The 23,506-nt window shown below is 40.0% G+C and overlaps 1 protein-coding gene across 4 annotated transcripts in view; it reads left to right on the forward strand.

The window, feature by feature from the left end:
• Positions 1-11,533, forward strand: part of LOC132383416 (ephrin type-A receptor 7-like) — a 693,221-nt gene extending 681,688 nt beyond the window's left edge. For 3 of the 4 annotated variants that reach the window (XM_059954340.1, XM_059954341.1, XM_059954342.1), the window contains one exon: positions 4,132-11,531. In XM_059954340.1, coding sequence (XP_059810323.1) covers positions 4,132-4,246 — 115 coding nt within the window. In that variant the 3' untranslated portion in view covers positions 4,247-11,531. Of the gene's footprint in view, positions 1-4,131 lie in introns of all 4 variants that reach the window. The other variant, XR_009508677.1, reaches the window with a different exon arrangement.
• The last annotated feature ends 11,973 nt before the right edge of the window (positions 11,534-23,506 follow it).

Consider the following 23,506-nt stretch of genomic DNA (forward strand, 5'->3'; position numbering starts at 1 on the left):
TCTTTAATGGCAGTTTGGCCTTGGCATCTGTTGACAAACCATGACATCCTCCATTAAGGCAGTTTCCCAACCAGCCTCTGAGTGTTTTAAAACCACTTCTGTACTTCCAGTAGATTAGCACATTAATAGAATGAAAGGATACTTGCAAACCAAAGTCAAATCATCCAGACATTACCCATTAATTGACCATTTAAGTCAATAAATGTTGAATAATAATTGTGAAGCCAGGATAGCAATGGGAGTCAATTAAAATAAAACTTTATGAAGAATGAAGAAATTACATTGTGCCGCAGTGCAGTAACGGGCCATTTGTCTCATCAAGCCTGTGTTCCACCCGAGGCTGCTCTTCACTGCTGATCTTCTCCCATCAGCATTGATTCCTTCCACCCTTTTGCATCTGGTTTAAGATGGCACTACTGAAGGTGGGCGACAGCTTAGTGATGGCTTTCAAAGCATGAAATTTGAGTAAATATTCTATTAATAACACGTTTTATATCGAAGATTGTGGCAAACGATCATCGCAAACAGTGAAGAGCCGAGCGAAGCAGATCTGAGGATCGAGGTATGCAGGAGTTGGAGCGAGGTTGAATCATGTTCCGGGGAAGATGGAGAGAAGTGGACGAGTTGAAATTTCAGAAACAAAGTTAGAGCAAGTGAAGCGGAGTTGTTTCAGAATGCGCCAACCTACACCTGGAGTAAGGTTTGATCCATCTAGGCACTGCGCCATTTTGGAAAGGTCGAGTACAGGCAGGAAGGCAGTGTTGCTCTGTTGGTAAAATATGAAATCATTAGAAAGAAGTGACATAGGATTAGCAGGTGTTGAGTCATTGTGAATAGAACTAAGGAACTACAAGGGTATAAAGATGCTGATAGGACTTGTATACAAGTAGTAAGGATGTGGTCTACAAATGCATGCCAGAAAAGCAATGGTATAATAGTCATGTGTGATTTCAATATGCAGCTAGATTGGGAAAATCAAGTTTGTGCTGGATTCCGCGAGGAGCAATTTCTAGAGTGCATATAAGATGGGTTTTTAGAGCATCTCATAGTTGAGCCCACTAAGGATCAGCTATTCTGGATTGGATGTTGTACAATGAACCAGGATTGATCAGAGAACTTAAGGTAGAAGAACCCTTGGGAGCAGGTGATCATAATATGATTGTATTCACCCTGAGTTTTGAGAAGGAGAAGCTAAAGGCAGACTTATCAGTGGAGTAAAGGGAATTACAGAGGCATGAGGGAGGAGTTGGCCAGAACTGATTGGAAAAGAACACCGGCAGGGATGACGGTAGAGCAGCAATGACTGGAGTTTCTGGAAACAATTTGGAAGGCACAGGAGATATACATCCCAAAGAGGAAGAAGTATTCTAAAGGAATGATGACACAACCGTGGCTAACAAAGGAAGTCAAAGCCAACATAAGAGAGACAGAGGGCATATGATAGAGGAAAAAATATTGGGAATCTTTTAAAAACCAACAGAATGTAACTAAAAAAGTCATTAAGAAGATAAAGATGGAATATGAAAGTAAGCTAACCAATAATATTAAAGATGATACCAATAAGTTCATTCAGCTAAATAAGGTGTAAAAGAGAGTCAAGAGTGGATATTGGACCACTGGGAGTCAATGCTGGGGATATAGTAATGGGGAACAATGAAATAGTGAATGAACTGAATAAATATTTTGCATTAATCTTCACTGTGGAAGACACTAGCAATATGGTCGAAGTTCCAGGTGTCAGGGAGCATGTAGTGTGTGAAGTTGCCATAAATAGAGAGGAGGTTCTTGGGAAACTGAAAGGTTTGGAGGTGGATATTCACTTGGACCAGCTGATATACACCCCAGATTTCTGAAAGAGGTGACTGAAGAATTTGTAAGATATTAGTAATAATCATCCAAGAATTACTAGATACTGGAATTGTTCCAGAAAACTGGATCATTGCAAATGTCACTCCACTCTTCAAGAAGGGAGAGAGGCAGAAGAATGTAAATTTTTGGCCAATTAGTTTGACATCAGTCGTCAGAAATGTCTTAGAATCGATTATTAAGAATGAGGTCTCAGGGTGTTTGGAGGAACATGATAAAATAGGCTGTAGTCAGCGTGGTTTCCTCAAGGGAAAATCTTGCCTGACAAATCTGTTGGAATTCTTTGAGGACACAACAAGCAGGATAGACAAAGGGAATCAGTTGATGTTGTGTACTTGAATTTTCAGAAGGCCCTTGACAAGGTGCTACACATGAAGCTGCTTACAATCTATGAGCCCATGATATTATAGGAAAGATTCTAGCATGCATAACACAGTGGCTGGTTGGCAGGAGGGAAAGAGTGGGAATAAATGGAGCCTTTGCTGGTTGGCTGTTGGCTTACTAGTGGTGTTCCACTGGCATCTGCGTTGGGACCAATTCTTTTTATGTTATATGTCAATTATTTGGATGATGAAATTGCTTGCTTTCTGGCAAAGTTTCTAGATGATATGAAGATAGGTGGAGGGCCAGGTAGCTTTGAGGAAGTAGCGAGGCTACAGAAGGAGAGTGGCAAAGAAATGGCAGATGGAATATAGTGTCAAGAAGTTTATGGTCATGCACTTTGGTAGAAGAAATGAAAGGGTTAACTATTTCCTAACTGGAGAGTAATTATAAAAAAAATTGAGGTGCAAAGGGAGTCCTTGTGCAGAATTCTGTAAAGGTTAATTTGCAGGTTGAGCCTGTGGTGAGGAAGGCAAATGCAATCCTAGCATTCACTTCAAGAAGACTAGAATGTAAAAGCAGAGATGTAATGTTTAGACTTTATACAGTACTAATGAGGCCTCACTTCGAGTATTGCGAGCAGGTTTGGGCCCCTTATCTTGGAAAGGATGTGCTGAAACTGGAGAGGGTTCAAAGGATTTTCATGAAAATGAATGCAGGATTGAACTCTGAACTCTAATGCCCCGAGCTGTCAGCGTTGACCTGTTGGCTTTCTCGAGCACTTTGCGTGTGCTGCTCAAGTTTTCCAGCACGTCTTGTGTTTCTTCTTAAAGACTTGTAATTTATCAAAGAGTGTCATGATATTTAAAAACATTTACAGATTTATAAATTAATGTCTGGTTGCCCTAGTGCCTTGATTCTTCCACTGTTAGTAACTACTTATCTGTATAGATCACCCTGCATGAAGCTAAAAGCCAGTTGGTTATCAGATCACCAAGCTTTTCGAAGATGATTGATTACACTGTGGCACAACTAGTAGAGCCACTGCCTCACCACACTAGTGGCCTGAGTTTGATACTGACCTCATGTGCTGTCTTTGTGGAGTTTAAACATTCTTCCTGTGATCACATCCACATCTTCTGGGTGCTCTGTAGGGTGGAAAAATCCGGGAAGAGCTTACGAGAATCTTGGATTAGTACAAATGACCAATGATTGGCATGGAGACAGTCAGGTGAAGAGACCAAATCTGGAATGTGTCTCTCTCTGACTGTATGCAGAGACGAATTTAAAACTATATCCATATTCACACTGCTGATTGTTACCGTTGTGTCCCAGTGGCAGGTAAAATCAGGATGTACTCTTTCTAACATTATTGTGAATGTCTATCAGAGTTGGAACTTTAGTGGAGGATGATAAGTTAGAGAGAATGGAACATTTGGAAGAACAAATTTCATGAAAGAATACTAAGGGTTTGGAGTACAGTATTTGAAAAACAGCTGGAAAGAATTACGTGATCACTCGCAATAAATCTCATTCAAATCAGACTGACCTTGATGGAACATATCAGACCACACTCCCCCCCCACCCCCCCCCCCCCACCACCACCTCACTCAAATACCAGGGTTGCCTCATCTATCTCAATTGAAGCCATCAACCAACGCACAGCCTTTAAGCGTTAGTCTTTTCGGATGGGATGTGAGTCTATTCTGATTTTTCATCTTTGGTCATTTGTGAGAGATTTCAATAAGAGAGTCGTGGCAGGTAATTTAATGGATGAAATCCCACCAGAAGTGGGAACAAGTACAGACTGATTATGTTGGTATGATTATTATTCTTAGGTGGTCCTTTCATTCAATCACCTGTAAGGTCCTCTTTCCTCGCAACTGTAATAGGCACGAGCACATGGGCCGCCAGCACTAAATTCTGTTTGATTTTCTTCCACAGGGATGTAATGAGCCTGGGGATTACATGCGTTGAACATCAGAAACAAATCCTGAGCAGCATTCAGACTCTACGAGCACAGGTTATACAAATGCATGGCCGGGGTGTTCAGGTTTGACAAAGGCATCCAGCTGGATCTTCCCTGCGAGTTATATTCGTGACGAGATGTCGACAAAAACTGCTTGGTTGAAAGCAGTGTGTTTGCAAAATGAGGCCTGTGTGTGGGATGGCCGGTGAAGAGGACCAGAGGGCCAGTCTTTATTATAATATTTTTTTAAAAAAGGTGATTTCAGCAAGGGGCTTTTCCGAATGGGTTGTTAGTACAACTGGATACATGGCATTCCTATAACTCAGATAAAATAGGAAAAGTACAGGAGGCAGGCAAGAGTGCTGGGTTACCTTTCTTTTGTATTGGCTCGGTTTTTGTTTGGTCATTTTGTGGTTCAGTAAACATTGCTCGCTATGATAGGCGGGAGACTCGGTGTCAACAGACTGTGAACTAGAGACATAAGCTTGGACTTGAGATTTTGTTTGAGCCTTTTGTTTGGCATTCTTTGAATGTCCAGGATTATGTTACATAATCACCTATGGAAATATCTTCAGTCATTTATCTCTCAAGTGCCCGACCATCCTTAAGCCCGACAAGTGCATTGTGGGATTTAACTTCTGGTCAAGTCTTTACACCTTGTCACAACAGGAGTTTGGACAACCACTGGCAACCTGAAGGTTTAACTGGGTCATTTGTGCATGTGCCTGAATTGGACCATTTTCACTGGATTGGATAATTTAACATTTTGGTCACAGCCTATAGGTCATTAAGCAATAAACCTTATGACCTTCAATGCAGGAAAATCCGAATGTTATACAGCATTCAGAATGTGGAAATATACCTCATATCTCCTGTTTCTAAAACAATGACTCAAGGAAAAAAATCAAATAGAAAATCTAATACTTTTAGAAAGATGAAGAGGAAGTATTTCATCTTTCCCCTTTTCTTTTTACCGACACTCCTCTGACACAAAACCTGGGCCTATCCTAAGAGTTTAGCGTATATTACATGAACTAGTCGAGCCTACATTAGGAGTACTGAACATTAATGTCATTCAGGCTCTGTTCAGTGGCAATTTTTGAGCCCCTTCGCATTAAGCCTCATGATACACTGTTGATAAACAGCAACACCACTCCAAAGGTGACTGGGATGGGCAGAGCCAATAGCATAAAGGAATAAAAAAGTGTTATTAAACATAAAAGCATTGCTCCATATATTTAATGGAAACAGAAAGCATTTGCCCCAAGGAGGAAGAATTAATAAATTATTTTAATTACATTTTAGATTTATGCTAATTGCATACTTAAACAATCCATGGTTTTGCTTTACCACTGGTATCACACTTTACTAGTGGAAACATATTTGCCAGTTCTCCATTACAATGCTCGGATATTCTGGCAATTAAGATCTGCTTTCATTTTCACCACAGCCATCTTCTCTGCTTCCTAATGATTTGCTGCTTTGCCTCGCACAAGACCGACTGAAGACACCAATGTGAAACAGAGTTGACAGGAAGTTACTCCCGTTGATACTGAATCTGAATCAGAATTTTCTTTTAGTTGGTCTTTTGCCAAAAAGTTTTAAAGTGTCTGATTGGTCTGACTTGCTGAATTCCACTAGCACTTTGTGTGCGTGCTGGTTTGAGATACCAGTTTCATTTCCACTCTTGATCCTATTGTTACCCTGGCCTGAACCTCACTAATTGTAGCTGGATCAGTTTAACATGTGAGGGTACCTCATGCAGGAAAAACACCAATTAAAAATGCTTAATATTATTAGTTGTTCCTGAGAGACTTGATCATTCACTGGGCAAATACAAATTCATTAAAATAATTAATCGGTAAGAAGTGCAACCATTGATAAGATTTACTGACCAGCTGATGAGTATTAGAAAGCTTTGCACATTAGTTCTGTTCTTAATGTTTCCAGAATAGTTTATTTTATTTGTGTAATAATATAAATCACATTCTATGGCTGTATAACATGAATCACAAGGCCAGTGTAATAACTTGATCTAAGTTCTCAATTGGTTTAAGAAGGATAGTATTTTACATGTTTTAGAAAGCTGGTCAACCTAGGCAAAGCAAGTCATATGGAAGTTGTGTTTCACAGTGAATCGCTCCAGCAGGGATGAAAAGATCTGACCATTGCTAAGTGAGAGCATAGACTCGTATTGCATTGGTTTAATTAAAAAAAAGATTGGAATTGGAGTGATCTCCAGTATTATGGTAACAGTCTGTATCTTGACTGAGAGTAGCAACAAGTTTCATCTTCCTTTGTTTAATTGTCCGAGAGTTGGAGATTCTATTCCAATTAGGCTCAAAGTGAAAATCTATTATATGGTGCACAATACTGCCTATTATCTATTGATCATCAAATTATACTAATATTATATGCATTTATATTGCAGATTTTCTGAATATCAAATGTTAATATAGCACAAAGATCCTCTTCCTAACCTGTTCCCTTTTCTGTTGTGAATGTACATTACTAAGAAAATGTTTAGAGGAGTTCTCAGTATAAGTAGCAGTTGTGGGCAGTGTTACACTAATCCCATTTTATAGTGATTAGAACAAGGATAGCTAATAGCTTTCTTTCCATGTGAAAGCGGTGATTTATCAAAACTAAAGAGCTCTGCGGGTGGAGAGTAGCACTTTTTAATTATTGATGGTGCTTGCTTTGGATTATTATATCTTGATGTATGCTGATGGTGGACATTAAGTGACTTGAAAGCTTCTGATTCTCTACCCACTCTTACCCAATACACCTCCACCCAGCAACATCTGCAATTTTCACCAGATTTGTCTTCGTGCCTTCTCAGCCTTTTTATCAATTCAAGAGAAATACTTTTTCCTCAGCTGCCCAAGTACCCAATCAGATACGGTGAAAATTCCTGCTCCTTCTTGCTGTTAATTGGTCCTATGATTCGTTTTGTCCCTCACTGTCAAATTACGCTGGATTTCCATGTGGGTCTGGACGGCCTACAAGATGGTGGAAAGTAAAGGCTCCTGTAACACTTTATCTCACCGATTATCATTTCAGATTGTTGCATGCAACAAGACCAGTAATCTCTGTGAAACTTGACCAGAATTTAGAGGGTGCTGTTGGTTCTAGCAAGGAGTTAGCTGACTTGGCACACTCCTATTATGGTTGCTAAGCACACAGGGTATATGACTGAAAGAAAAAAGTATGTTTTCTAAGGGGAGTTTTCTAAAAGAATTGTGATGCCTTGGAATACAATACCATTCAACTTTTGTTTAAAAGCTGAACCAAATTGATTGCCACAGCATCTGCATATTAACCCTTTGCTTCCTGAGCTGTCATTAGAACTGCATGAACAATTGGTTTGTTAACCTCTTCTCAGGTTAAACAGGTCTGGGCTCCTATATCCAGTGTCAAAGAGGTAATGATTAGGCAGTAGTGATTAGGTGTCACCGTGGTTACTTTACATATGCCTGTGAGTGCAGTCTTTATATTGTCATAAATGGGATATAATGTTTTATTTCATATCTTAGCAGTGTACAGCAGTCCACTTCAAAGCTAACCGATTAAATATATTTACACTTGCAGCCAATTTGAGCAGCAAAGTCCCACAAATGTAATGACTGACCAGTTGAAGGATAACTGGTCAGACATCGACCTTTACATTCACTGCTGATATTCTAGGTCTGTCCAAATGGGTAGCAGTAAAGATACTCTGTTAATGTCCCCAGAAGATGATATCTCTATGTGGTGTAGCTTTCTCTCGTTCGGCAAATGAAATGGAAAGACTAGATTAAGTACCCAATGCTACACCTCCTCCTTTACCTCCATTCAGGGGCCCAAGCAGTCCTTCCACGTAAGGTGAATCATTTGGGGTTGTCTATAGTAGCTGGTGTTCCCAATGTGACCTGACATAGGCTGTGGGACTGCTTTGTCGAGCACCTCCGCTCCATCCACCAAAAGCGGGAATTTCCCAGTGGCCAACCATTTTAACTTCCATCCCCCATTCCCATTCCGACACGTCAGTCCCTGGCCTCCACTTTTGCCGTGATGAGGCCACACTCAGGATGTTGGAGCAACACTTCATATTCCGTCTAGGCAACCTCCAACCAAGCGAAATGCATTTTCCTCTCTCCTTTTCTTTTAGCATTTCATCAGAACCATACCTTTTGTAAACCCCTGGTCCTCTCGTCCATTCCCATCAACCATCTCCTTTTTTTATGTCACTTCCCTTGCAACCTCTCACTGCTTGTCTTTTCACCCCTTTTCTCCCACCAGACAGGTGCCCAGACTGACTTTCCAGGTGAAGCAGAGATCCACTTACACTCCATCCAGTCTGGAGCAATCCCAACTCATCCCTCACAATGCCGTCTGCTCTGCATTGGAGAAACCAAATCCAGATGGGGGAGACTTGCACTCACCTCACGAGAATGACTCTGAGCTCCCCACGTCAATAATTCCCCCATCCACACCCACCCTGACTTATTCGTCTGTGGCCTCCAACATTGTTATGGTAAGGAGTGGACCTTAGCTTCTGCCTGGGCACATTACATTCCCCTGGACTTAACGTTCAATTCTGACTTGCTTTTTTTTCTGTTTGTAAGAATCATCCATCAGTGGTACTACTTCAGCTTGATTGCTTTGTTTTCCCTTGGGATTGGACATGATGCCCAGCCTGACCTGACCAGCCTGTCTTCCTGCTCTGCATGTTCTAGCTTTGTTCAGGTTCTTCTGTCCATCTTCTTGCTTTCCTTTTGCTCCCATTTGCTCTCTGACCAAATAATCTTGTTTACAGCTTATCCCCATGGCTACCTTGATTCTACCCTGTCAGAGGCATGCCCAAACCCCACCTGAGGCTTAAAAATATTCTTCCCGGTCCCAGTCATCTGGAAATGTAAACCTTTATTCTCACCAATGCAGAAACCTGCTGAGTGCTTTCAGCATCAGTTTTCACCATTACTGATATTCCGCTTATCCACACTTGGCAACTTCCAGCTAAGGTTCTGTCAACATTGAGGGTGAAGGGAAGTATACTGAGGATCCGAGTGAAAGCACTGAGGGAAGTTCTGGAGGAACTCAGCAGATCAGGCAGTATCTGTGGAGGAAGATTAACAGTTGATGTTTCAGGTCGAGATATTGGTGAAACGATTTGCGGCCAAGCATTGTACATCCAAACTCATACCTTGCATTCCCAATCTATCTAAATTAACCAACCAGAGAATAATTTAAATGTAGGTTAAAAATTCTGCTTGCAGATGAGATCCAGGTATTCAGTCTTTCTTTACAACACTTCTCAGGATATTCCTTTAGAAAAGAGATGAGGAGGTATTTCCTCAGCCAGAGGGTGGTAAATTATGGAAATCATTGCCAAAGACAGTTATGGAAGTCCAGTCTTTCATTATACTTAAAGCAGAGGATGATAGTTTCTTAATTAGTAAGGTTGTCAAAGGTTACACAGAGATGGCAGGAGAATGAGGCTGAGAAGGAAAATACATCGGCCATGATCAAATAGCAGACAGAACCGATGGGCTGAATGGCCTCATTCTGCTCCTGTGTTTTATGGTCTGAAACAGCATCTTCACTGTTTGACTTGGAAAGACTAGTTATTTTCTAGGCACTGATATTTTGTTTACTAAACACAAATCTGAGTTACATTGTCAAACACAAACAGAGCACTGGCATCTGCTTAAATTGCCCAGATGACTACACAGGACTACCGCGAGTTGGTCCAGTGCAGTCGCGGGAAGTGATTGATGACACATGGGCATCCCAGGCCATGGCTTCATCAAAGCAAATTTCCAACTTTACAGCCAAGTGTTGTTCAGTTTGAGCAGTTCATTCGTCTTTATTAATGGGACCTCACTTCTGGGGGCAGTTGCGTTTCCGATGGCAGTGGGTTTCCCCCTGTGGCGACTCAGAAGCTTATACACAGCACAAAGATCTCCAAGGTTATCACTGGAAATAATTAGCGCTCTGCATATGGGATCAGTGACCCATGTGACATTTGCTACATCCCACACAGAGATTAAACTTTATTTCAGCAGAGAAATAACATGCTGATGCTGCAAATCAGATTGGTTCAGATTCCCTTGTTTTTTTAAAAAATATTCATTGCCTTTATCTGAAACAATGTAATATATATTTAAAAATGCAATATATTTTTCTAATTTGATGATGGATTAAAACAAATAAATTGTGGTGGAGTCAGTGGTAAAAATAATATCTAGGTGGAGCTTGAGTAATGACCTTGGGAAAAATATGAAGTGTGAGATGTGTTAGTCTGAAAATGTGCCAAGAGTTTGGAACAGTGAGGAGTGAGGGAGGCAGAGCTGGTAATAAAAATCAGACATGATATTAGAGCAGTGATTGCAGCTGAAACGATGCAGGTCCAATATATAATAAAAACAGTGCACGATGTGTGGATTTTAAGTCTGTGTGAGTGCGTATGTGGAAGTTCATTGTTAATTGTGTTTGTTTTGTAGCTAGAATTGTTTTAACTCCGCAGTGATCTCCTACCTGTGTAGGACATGAGGAATGATTTCCTCTGTCCGTCCTCTACAACATTTTTCACATTCACTGCAGACGTGCCTCAATCAAACCTTCTGCTCTGTATTTAATAAACATATTATCAAGGGACTTATTAACAATAGGATGAAATTATGTTATTGCACAACTTTGTTCATTCCTTCTCTAAGTTTTCATTTTATGCTAATAAACATGAGAGATTCAAAGATTGAGAAACAAACATGTTCTTTTTCGAGGACCCATCACCAGAACCCCTGGATCATGAAATGTGCACTCCATGGTATCCCAGTGAAGTGCCAAGCTGCATCCAGTAAAACCCTCCCTCAACTGAATCGCAATAAATCTTATGGAAATATTAGGAAGAAATATGATCTCGCGAGTCGTCTAAAAACGGAATCCTATCAAAGCTTCTATTCTCTGTAAGACAAAGGAACAGAGTACAGGGTTTAAAAAGGTTTGACGATTCACAGTACTGAGATTAAATTTTACTCTTCTTGGGCAGAAGTTTACAGAAAAGGCCCCAGCTGAGCTCCCCACAGCCTTTAGGAGAATGATAAGGGACATTTTGCTTTCATTGATAGTAACTTGGATGTTGTAACATTATGTACAATAACAGGTAGAACAAGGAATAAGTTACGACTGACAGTGAGGTCTCACATTTTTCATGGCTGCGTTAGAACAGTTTCCAAAGGCAGAATTTGGTGACATTTCCAGTTTCCCATCTTGTCTTCTAATCAATGAAAAACCTGTGAACTGTGTACGAAAATGTCATTTTTAATTATTCAAGTCAATTAATTGTGAAAAACTTGGTTCAGAAATACCATCGACCTGTGATGTTAAAGTTGTTACATCATCAGAGTAATAAACTAGAATTAATATCCCATCAATGAGGTTTGGAACTTTGACGTCGGTTGTTACTGTGTCTGCTCTCTATGTGACTCCAGTCCCATGTCAATATGATTTCCTTCTAACCGTATTCAGAGGTGACCTAACCAGCTGCTCAGGTATGTATGAAGATGATAGAAGAATGCGAACATAATCTCCTCCAGAAATGTAGGAATGGCCAATGTGTAAGTGAGTGATGCAAGTGAATGACACAGAGCCGATCTCTTTCCACAATGTTCTTTTTCACTGCCATTAAGTGGACTCATCACTGAAAATGCCATTTTTCATTTCTCTTTGTAAGTCTTAATACGGTGATATAATAATATGGTGTCAAAGCAACCTACGTAATTCAATTCCATTGAAGAAAACAAATTGGTTTAAAAAGAATGCAAATGAGTCAGAGTTTACTCTTCTCCCATAGTCTTTATCTGATCATGATTTCCCCTCATTCCCAGCTGCTGATTTGCACACCTTCCTGACCCTACCTTGCTCTCAAGGTCCTAATCTCCCCAGTTAACCAACTGTAAGGCCACCCCACCCTACCCCCTCTACGACCTTCGAGCCAGAATTATGACTTATTTGCTCCACCAGCACAGTCTAGCGGGAACTGACACTGTTTGCAACATCACTCTATATCGAAAATGCATTACAGGGCAGTAAACTCTCAGAGTCTGAGATAGAACTATGCATTGTGAGAGTAGGACTATGTCAACATTAGTGCTTGTGTAAAAAAACAAGCACAGCACCCTTGATATCTGGTGTAATTGTAGACCAAGTTGAACTGTTTCCTTTCTTTTGTTCCTGACATCTCTGGGTTGATCTGCTGCCAAGACTAATTCACACAAATCATTCTCCCTGATTGTTCATGAGTTGAACAATGCCTGCTGCATTTAGCAGATGGTAGATGCAGTTGTTTTTAATCTTCAGGAGGCTGGAAAAGAGTGCAGAGGGACAAGGGAATTACCTAATTACAATGATGGAAGTCTAAGCAGTTTGACAACAGGTGAATTCAGAAACTTTATGTCTGTTTCTGATGTGGGCCTGCTGTGATTATTAGACAATTAAAGAGATCGCCATGGAACCACCTAAGTAATGACATGCCTGATTCCTGAGACAATGAGAGTAAGGTAGATTTTACCTCTCTAGTTTGATGAATAAGCCAGTGATCTCATTGGAACATATTAAATTCTCCCCAAAAAAAGATACAGTGAAAATGTTTGTCATAGACAAGGTGACTAGAACCATAATTCACTGCCTTAAAATAAGGGAAAGAGCATCTAGGACAAGGATGCAAAGACAGTGTTTGGTGAATCTTTGAATTTTCAATCCAAAAATTGTGAAGGCTCAGTTGTGGAGTACATTAAAATTTGAGGTATTAGTCTTGATATGAAGGGAGTTAAGGGATATGGAAATAATATAGGAAAACAGAGTGTGGTCAACAGTCAGTTATTTTATGTATCATGCATGCATCAAGGCACAAGGGATCAAAGGGCTCTTGTCTTTTGCCCTTACGATGATGATATTGGTACTCAATCAACAGAAAGACAATCTGGATTGGAGTTGCAGAAGTAACTGCTGGAAGGCAAGAGGATGTAGTATTGGTCCATCCAGAGAAAGCTGAGTTCTGTTGATTGCTTGAAGTATTTGTTATAGGCTCATAGATTGTTGCAGCGCAGAAGCAGGCCCATTGACCCATCTAGTCCATGCTGAACTGTTATTCTGCCTAGTCCCATCTACCCACAGCTGGACTACGGCCCTCCATAGTGGTGACTATACTGGCAACAATCAAGAGTTAGGAAAGAGAAAACAGTCACAATTTGGGCCAATCGAAGGAAATTAGGAAAATGCAGACAGGAAGAAATTTCTGTGGAGTTGGCTAAAAGAAAGACATGGTGAGGTGGAAGGGATAGTTGGAAAAAAGATGGAGCCAAGAACTGAAACTGTAAGTCTGCTTCCATGAGACAATAAGTGAACAGATGAGGTGAGATTTTGATTGTGCTTAATCTCCTTATCTTTCCGATTCATTTCCAAATAAATTAGTGGAAATAAAATGTCAAAACCCTCTTTGGCAATAAAATGATCAAATTGATGGATAGATCATTGTACATTGAAAGAAAGGTAAAAGCAGCAACTGAAGACCTTTCAGCTGAATGTCAGTACGGGGTGAGATACTCAGGAAATAATGTGCAGCACAACTTGGAAAAGTATGGGCGAGCAAATGCACAGGAATATTAAAGGCAAATAATGTTTTATTAACTTTATGGAGTTACAGAGCATTGAAAATGATACCAGTGTTAATGGATGTAAGATGCCACATAATAACATCTGTAACATTGAGTTCCATGACTTTAAATGAAAATGGATTTGAAATGATTCATGTTACTAGAAAACAATGAAAGGTAATATCGACTCATTTGTGAAATTTTAAAATTGGTGCAGAAATATTACCGATGGAGTTGTGTCCAACTATCTTTGACGACTGTTTAAAAAAATAATGGTAGCACAGTGGTTAGCACAATGCTTTACAGCACGAGCGACCCGGGTTCAATTCCCACCTCTGTCTGTAAGAAGTTTGTACGTTCTCCCCGTGACTACCCGAGTTTTCTCAAGATGCTCTGGTTTCCTCCCACTGTCAAAGATGAGCTGGTTCATAGGTTAATTGGTCATTGTAAATTGCCCCGTGATTAGGCTAGGGTTAAATCAGGGGTCCCTGGGTGGTGCAGGCCTATCCCACACTGTATCTCAATTAATTAATTGATTAAATTAATTAAGGTAAATATAAAATAATACATGGGTAACACATTATGGAGAACATAGGATTTTTGGCCTTTCTCTATAAAGGTTCATAAAGCACAATGCAAGAAAGTTATGCTAAACATTCATAAAATACTGGTTAAAATCAAGTCAGATTATTGTCTTAAATTCTGAGCTCTGTCCTTTAGAAGGGGTGGCATGGTCTTGGGAAGGATATACCGCAGGTCACCCTGAATGGTAGGAGGGATGAGGAGTTTCAGTTCTCCAGTGAGACTTATGAAATTGTCATTGATATCCTTTGAGATTTAAGGGAATATTTTGTGAATAGTTTTGAGAACAGTTTTGAGAACAGAGCTATTTCCAGTGATGGATAGGCTAATAACTGAAAGACACGGATTAATGATAATTGACAAAACCACGGATTCTGTGAAGAGACATTTTTTTCCAATAACTGTCATAATTTCTGATGCATTGATTGAAAGGGTTTGAAAACCTATTCAAAGGCAGCACTCTAAAATTCCACAATTCTGGAGAAAGGGAATTCCACAAATGTTTCACTTGAAAATACTTAGAGTTATGTGAAAGCCAGAGATGTAGGATAAATTAACTAGCTTAATCAGGTAGTCAGGAGTGTGATAGTCCAAGTCATTATCTTCTTGCTATATTATCCCATGGTTCTCAGTCATTTTTATCTTCTATTCAAGGTCAACCCATTGATCTCCAAGAATTCTTTGCTATCACTTTATCTGCATTTCGTAGATTTCATCAGATATTGTCCCTATTTGTGCATTGCTAAGAGTTAAGAAGAATTCAACTTTCATCAAAATCCACTCTCTTAAGCCACTTAGCACTTGCAAACCTCTTGACAGGGTGCTATTTGGTGCATTACTAAATGAATTAGCATTTTATGGTCTCTCATCAAAGCCATGTTCATGACTATCCATTTTGTTCTCGATTTACTTTGTATTATAGTCAATGACTCATCCCTGACTCATATTCCATTAGCTTAGAGGTTCCCCTGAGACTTGCCTTCTCGTTTATTCTTACTCCAAATCACTGACCTCTTCAATTCATCATCCAACCCTGGCTGCAATTATTCCAATAACTCCACTTTGCATGCATTATCTTCCTTCCCGTTGTCAGCGTTCACTTTGATCAGCAGCCTTTGATAGCTATAAGATTTGACCTTCATCTACCAGGACACTTGGTCTGCATTTCTTCTCTAATGTGTTGTAGAGCTCCTAAATCACCCATGCCCTCACAAATGTTTTAACCTAACAGCAACATAAAACAGAAGACATAGTTCTGACTACTCTCACCTTAAGATAGTTTGTTTATCCCACAATAATGCTCTTTCGCATAGTTCTGTAATTATTTTCCTGTGAAGCTCTCTGCCCAATTCCCTTTTGAACCCTATCATTCAAAGTGTTTCCAAACCCTCTCAAATTGAAGCCAGAGCTCTTATCTGGCAAATTGTACCAAGATTAATAACAGATCCAATGATCAAAATGATTTCTTACTCTCTCTGATGTTTTTGTTTTGCAATTTATTTTTTTATTGCAGTTCATCATCAAACAAACATTTCCATAAGATGTATTTCAGACATTGTACGTATATATCATATAATCATATATATCACAAATCTCCACAAAGTATTTATCTGAAATATACACTTATAGAAAGGAGCGGAAAGAAAAAACAAGCAAAAGGAAAATAACTATGTACAAGTAGGAAACCTCCCTGTTTGCTGGACAAATTGCGGAAATCAAAATGCAAATCATCATCATATTTTTTGGGACTGCCCTGTTATCAAAAACTATTGGAGGGGGATACACAATGCCCTACAAGACATCTTTAAATGTGAAATACCCTTAGAGAGTAAAACCATATATTTTGGATATATACCTCAAGAATGGTTGAAAAGAGATAAATATTTAATGAATATACTGTTGGTGGCTGGTAAAAAGACTGTCTGATGTTTTTAAACAAGATACAGTTAAAATCTGCTCAGAGGGCTTTATCTAGCCCCGTCCTAGAGTCCTAGAACCGTACAGCATAAAAACAGGCCTGTCAGACCACTAGGTCTGGCCTGACCACCTGACACCCGTTTATGTTAATCCTGCGTTAATTCTGCCCTCATTCACCACAGTTTTGCCACTCACCCACACACTTGAGGCAAAGTACAGTGACCAACTAATCTACTGACCCACAAGTCTGTAGGAGGCAACTGGAGCACCCAGAGAAACCCAGATGGTCACGTGGGAGATAGTTCGTAAACTCCACGCAGATAACCCTGTAGGTCAGGGTTGAACCCTGGTCATTGGATGCTTGTGGCAGAGTACCAAATACACCACCGCACTGTTTGCTATTTTGCTGTTCGCTGTTAGCCAGATTTTATCTCAATTCCCAGTTTTTTACTACTAAAGCTCCAAGAGCTCTAACTGAGTTGGATGATGAATTACGCTAACTACCAGGGATTCCTTTACTCTCCTCTGCCTTTGTCTCTTCTACAGTCTTAAGACTTTTGCAACATGAGCTTGACATCACCAAATGAAAATTGCCTCCCGTCAGAGAACAAAGAACATTCCAGCACAATACAAATCATTTAGTCCAGAATGGTGTGCCGACCTTTTAATTTACTCTTAAGATCGATATCACCCTTTCCTCCCACATTGCCCTCTATTGTTCTATCATCCATGTGCCTGCCTAAGCATTTTCTTGAATGACCTTAATGTATCTGCCTCTACCACTGCCCCTGGCAGGCATGCATCCATCACACTCTGTAAAAAAAAACTTATTTCTGACACTCCCCCCCCACAATACTTTCCTCCAATTATCTTAAAATTATGCACCCTGTATTAACCATTTCCACCCTGGAAAAAAGTCTCTGGCTATCCATTAGACCAGTACCTTATATTATCCTGTACATCTCTGTAAGGTTCTCTCTGATCCTCAATCGTTCCAAAGAGAAAAGCCCTCGCTTGCTCAGCCCATCCTCATTAGACATGTTCTCTAGTGTAGTGGTTTCCTTTGCTGCTGCCTCTAACTCCTGAGCTTGTTGAACAGTATTGGTTCCCATCCATCCATGCTAGCTGACTGGCTTCCTCAAGCATTTTGCATATGCTGCTAAGTTAATTCCTCTCTGTAGAGAATGACTGGGCAAGGTTTTGCTGTGAATATCCAGCTAGAAAGACATTCTCAACTTTAGAAGAGAGAAAAATCAGGCAGAATATGAGGAAGCCTTAACATAGAATCCAAAATAAGAACTTGGGCCTTTTGCACTGTTTTTAACCTCTCAATTATACTTGACCCTTACAGAACTGACCAATTCTGGCTGTCTGCTCATCTGCATTAATTTAACGAGTACCTGAGGTGGGTGTTGTCAGATGACTCTTTGCGCCCTGAACATTATATTATTTTCTTCCCCTTCTGAAAACTTAATGACTTGCGATAATAAAAATAAATGGAATATTGAATACAACATAAGCTATTGAAACTTCATGGTTGACTTGACATATCGAAGCCATTTTCCCTCTCCAGCAGCTGTTTTTCTGTCATTTTGAATCTAATATTATGGTGTGGTCCTGTGAAATAATGCATCAGCTTGAAAATTACTTAAAATTGCTCGCCTTCAGTGGGTTGTAGCCTGTGTCAAGACATATTTTCCCTTGTCCCAGGTACAAAAATGTGATGCTTAACACAAGTTGATGGACGGCTGGTTCAACATTTTGTGATGTATATGAGATGCCCACATGGTGGAGTATTTTTTTTATGAAGGACAGGAACGCATCCTTTCTTAACTATTATGAAGGACCAAAGGCAGCAATGAGTATATTTTAGACAATAGTTGTCTGTAATTTGCATTTATTTAAGTTGCAGTTTTATTATGTGAAATATCATAAGAGGAGAGTTTATCAGTTTAATCTATTTTCATACTGTGTTGAGAATGATCCATTGTAACTCAACCTACCTTTCTGCTTCCTGCTCACCCTGACACCTATTGGATACAATAGGGTATTTTAAGAGACACTTAGGTTGGTACATACATGGAGCTTAGTAAAATAGAGGGTTCAGCAGTAGGGTAATTCTAGGCAGTTTCTAGAGTAGGTTACATGGTCGGCACAATATTGTGGGCTGAAGGGCCTGTAATGTGCTGTAGATTTCCATGTTCTGTGTTCTAACTACAACAAGTCTATATCTATAACATTCAGCAGCCAGGAATTTATATGATGCTATATTTGTAATTTCCCAATGCATGCATCAAGGTAGAAAAATTGACTATGGATTGTATATCATTTTATTTTATTTTAGTTTGCCAGCAGGATGTTGGCATCATTGTCTAGACCAGGGGTCGGCAACCCGCGGCTCTGGAGCCGCATGTGACTTTTTCATCTCTGTGCTGCGGTTCCCCGTGGTTTGTTAGTTTTTGAAATGTAATTTGAAATTTGAAGATTATGGTGATCTTGTACAATCTAAAAACGTTGTGGAGACCCAATTTCCTGGCACATCCGAACCGGCTTACAATTAGCCACCGTTCCGGCTAAGGGAGATAGCCTACGGGGGTTTGTGAGTACGTGTCTTTTGGAGCATCCGCGCCCATGGGGACGGGTTGAGGGAGGCTTTAAAGCAAGGCTGTTTAGTTCGAATAAAGCTACCTTGACTGCAGTGTCTTTATTTTAGCGCTGCGTGAAGCACACCGCTACAACGTGTTTTTTATCGCTATTAATATACATCACCACTGCCAATGCCTGTCACCCGCCAGTGCGCGCTTTCTTTTAATTCTTCGATCCAAGGTAGGCTAACTATGGAGTAACCTTCAACCCAACGTCTTTTTTTTCGGAGTTCAAAATGTTTTTGTTGCATGCAGAAACGTAATTTCGTTTTCTCTGCAGGAGTTCATCAATTTCATAAATGCAACACATTATAGTTTGTTTATACATAGCATAAAGGCAAAAAAAAACTGTTGTATGCAGTGTTATTTCATTTTAAATGTCAAACGGGTTTTGTGGCTCCCAGTGTTTTCTTTTCTGTGGGAAATGGGTCCATATTGGCTCTTTCAGTGGTAAACGTTGCCGACCCCTGGTCTAGACCATCAGTTTAGGCCTATTGATGATTGCCCTTAAACTGTGTGCTTTGCTAAGAGAAGGACTGGAGTCACGTAGAGCCAGTTTGGTCTATGTATGCACATCTGGCTTTTTCCCCAAAGGATAATAGTGAACTAAGATACAGGGTTTGTGCAATAAACCTGTATTTTGTTAAGGTCTTTTGTCTTTTACATTTCAGAATTCAGAACTGAGCTTAAATTTTCGAGCTGCACTGGTGGGTTTTGAATTTATATTTCTGACTCTGAACAGCTTAACCATTGCATTTCCATTTTCTATATTTATTGTGTAAGAATTGAGAAAGAGTTGATGTAGCTTGTTCTAGAAAAGCAAGTCCCTGTGAGGGAGTCTCCTATTAAATCTGACAAGCTGATCAGGATTCTCTTGTAAGTACCCGAATTGGAAAAGTGAGCAATTCAATAGCATGTTAATCAAAGCCATTATTTACCTGGGCAAAAAAAAACACAAATTTAAATGAAATTTTAGTTGATAGCTTTCAGTATTTTTAACTGAAATCCAAGGTCGTGGTACTCTGAAGTGCAGAGACAGAAAAGAAACTTTTTCATTGACCTTCATGCAAATATAATCATTTAAAACATGCAGGACCAAGTCAATTATTTTAGCTGAAATTTCTCTTTATGTTTTCCCACTGGGTATAGGTGATGTATCCACTGATATTTTTGTTACCATGACAGTGATATCATGGTAATAAGAATATCAGAATATGCAGGATACCAAAACAAGAACAAAACTGAAAGCTGATTAAATATTTTTCACCTGCTGATAATTTTAAATCAGAGGATTTCTTTTTTTTAAGCAGAAGTGGAACACAGTTCAGTATGAGTGAAAAGAGAGAAAGAGTTTCAGATCTTTGTTTTTGAATGCTTTAACTTAAGGTTTCCAAATACAGACAGGCATAAGTATATATTATTTGCAAGTCTATGCCTTCTTAAAAAGATAAGGTGAGCACATTTGGAATGTTCAACAAGGAGTGGCACAAAATGTTTTATAGTTTTCTTGTGGGTCAGTGTACATGGGATAACAGCTGTTTTCAGATGAAATGCCTGTATTCTGTTGCCCAAAATATTGCCTAACAAATACTGGTGAGAGTACGCTGCTACTCGGAGGCACAGTGGACACCTGCATCAGCACAAAATAATTTTGCCCCACTGAAGTAATCTGGTCAAGGGACCTCTTGGTAGGGTGGAAATTGGTTAGCTGAGGAATACCCAAATAAATTGGCACTGGTAGTACTCTCCAGGCAGGGAAGTGAATGATATAATGAAGGTAAAGTGTGGATTGCTGAACTTTTAGTTCTACAGCTATCAGTTAATCAAAGGCAGCAGTTCAAGTAGGAAGCATTGCCTTTAAGAGGACAGTACATATAAATCCGGAGGTACAACACGCCAAGATCACATTCTGTGCATTATTACTGGGGGCCATTGTTACTTCAACTCTACTTGGAATTATTTTTTCTAATTTACTTTCAATAAGTGTACAAATATGTTAATGACTACTATGTAAGTTTTTTTTTGCTATCACATTTAGCTCTGGTGATAGTTACAACTGGATCAACTGTTTTCCAAATAATAAAATGGGAACTTATTTTGACATTTATTTCACATTTATTAACTGTGTGTCAAAGCTAGATATTGCTTTGAATGTTAATAAAGAAAATTAGTCAAACATCAAAATATTTTAATTGCTCGGTGTATTCTTTCTTTTTTTAGTGTGCAGAGGGTGAGAGACAGAGAGAGAGAGAGTGACAGGCAGAGTCAGAGAGAGAAAGAAAGAGAAACAGAGAGAGAGAGAGAGAGAGAGTGTGTGTGTGTGAGAGAGAGAGAGAGAGAGAGAGAGAGAGAGAGAGAAAGCATGTTGAGTAAAGGAAGGTCTCAGACTTAATATTAACCATTGGTTTCTGGTTAAAGATACAGAATTTAAGGTGTTCTGTTGCTTAGCGCATCAGGTTATTGCACAGGTGCTAGCAACACCATGCATTATGCTGGTGCAAGGAAACTATAAAACAGCAAAACTGAAATAAAATCCAAATTCACAGGTAAGTACACAAGTTAAAACTAAAACACCTTTCAAATACCTGGTATTTTATTGACTACCATTTAAATGCCTGATCTGATTACAATGCCAATTCTACTTCCCTGTCTACCCTTGGTAACCTTTTACTCCATTGCTTGTGAAGAGTCCTTTGCCTGAAAGCACTTTTCCTGTGACCACCCTTTGAGAAAGTGTGTTCAGTATCAGAATCAGGTTTAACATCATCGACAGGTGTCGTGAAATTTGTTGACGTTGTGGCAGCAGTACAATGCAATTCCTGATAATAGAAGAAGCCTGTGAATTACCAGAAGTATATATACTTCCTGTAATTCACTTTTTTATTATGTGTATAGAATAAAATAATTAAATTAAATAAATAGTGCAAAAATATAAATTAAAAAAGTAGTGAGGTAGAGTTCAAGGGTTCAATGGCCATTCAGGAATCAGATGGCAGAGGGGAAGAAACTGTTCCTGAATCATTGAGTGTGTGTTTTGACACTTCTGTACTTCCTTCCTGATGGTAGCAAAGACGCACGACCTGGGTGATGGGGGTCCTTACTGATGGACACCGCCTTTTGAGGCACCATTCCTTGAAGAAGTCCTGGATACAGTGGAGGCATAGTGCTCATGATGGAGCTGACTAGGTTTACAACTCTTGGAGAAAATTCTATCCCATAGCTGTTTTAAGTGGATGACCACTTAGGTTTTCCACTAGCTCTAGTTTCCTGTAGGAGAATACATCCACCTGGTCAACACACATTAAAGTGTTCAGAGGTATGCCATTAATTCCTTATAATATAATAGCCCTTGAATCCATCCCATTGCCTCTTTGGTCTTCCCTATGACCTACTCTGCCCAAATTCCCATCAATTCACCAACATAATCTGCCACCAACCTATACACTAGAGGAAATTTACAGTGGCAAGTTAACGTACCGACCTGCAGAGACAAGAGAGGAAACCAGATTTGGGACAAGTCCACACAATGACATGGGGAACAGGCAAACTCCATACAGAGGGCACTAAAGGTCAGCATTGACCCCATAGGGCAGCAACTCCATTAGCTACAGCACTTGGCTGGATTGGGTCCTGGACTGTGAGGCCTTTCTGTGTGAACTGCTAGGAAACGAAGGACTGGCAACTTGGCTTGGACACGGACACATTCAGGTGGACACGTAGCATAAGTCACCTGGTTCAAAGCTGCAGATATTCAGGTGCATTGATGGGAGTGGGAGGGAGAAAGATTGAGAGGAAGGCTGGGTGGGGCAGAGAGAAAAAGAGATAGAAAGAGAAAGAACCAATATTTTCATGAAGTCATTAAGAGAATATTGAAGAGAAATTGCAAGAGACAATACAAGAGATAAATCCTGTTTCAATAAGTTCACTGAGGCAGATAGAGAGGGGTGGACTTGGATCTATTAAGGTTAACAAGAGATTTCCAGGCAGAGTGTATTCAATTTAAAGCCCATTGCTGCAGAAGCACCAACAGAAGACCTCATTCCTGGGAGAGGAAGGATCTTCGCTGTATGAAGTCGTGTGGTGAAAGCAGAAGCCCCATGTGGTGAACTATATATACCTGTCTGGACAACCCCCCTCCCACCCCCGCTGTCTGCTCCTGTGGCTCCTCCCACAGACCCCGGTATAAAGGCGATTGGAGGCAGTGCTCCTTCCTCAGTCTCCAGGATGTTGTGTGGCGGTCGCTTGCTGCTTGTGCTTTCTTCCAGCCAATAAAAGCCTACCTTAACTCACGTCTCCAAGAGTTATTGATGATGCATCACCCCAGGGTCAATAAACCTTCAGCCTAGGCCTGAGGACTCTGGCAAGCTGATGCCAGCAGCCTGTTCCCAGTATAGTTGATGGGCTAAAGAAGAAGAAGATGTGGGATGGAATGGTAGATTGATTGTTGAGTAAGCTTTAAGGTCAGCACAATATTGTGGGCTGAAAGGCCTGTAATGTGCTGTAAACTTTTTTCTATGTTCTTCTGAAGTCAATCAACAGGAGTAACAAATGTGCAAACGCACGCTGGCAAT

The sequence above is a fragment of the Hypanus sabinus genome, chromosome 30, assembly GCF_030144855.1.
Source record: "Hypanus sabinus isolate sHypSab1 chromosome 30, sHypSab1.hap1, whole genome shotgun sequence".
In the NCBI taxonomy this organism is placed as follows: domain Eukaryota; kingdom Metazoa; phylum Chordata; class Chondrichthyes; order Myliobatiformes; family Dasyatidae; genus Hypanus; species Hypanus sabinus.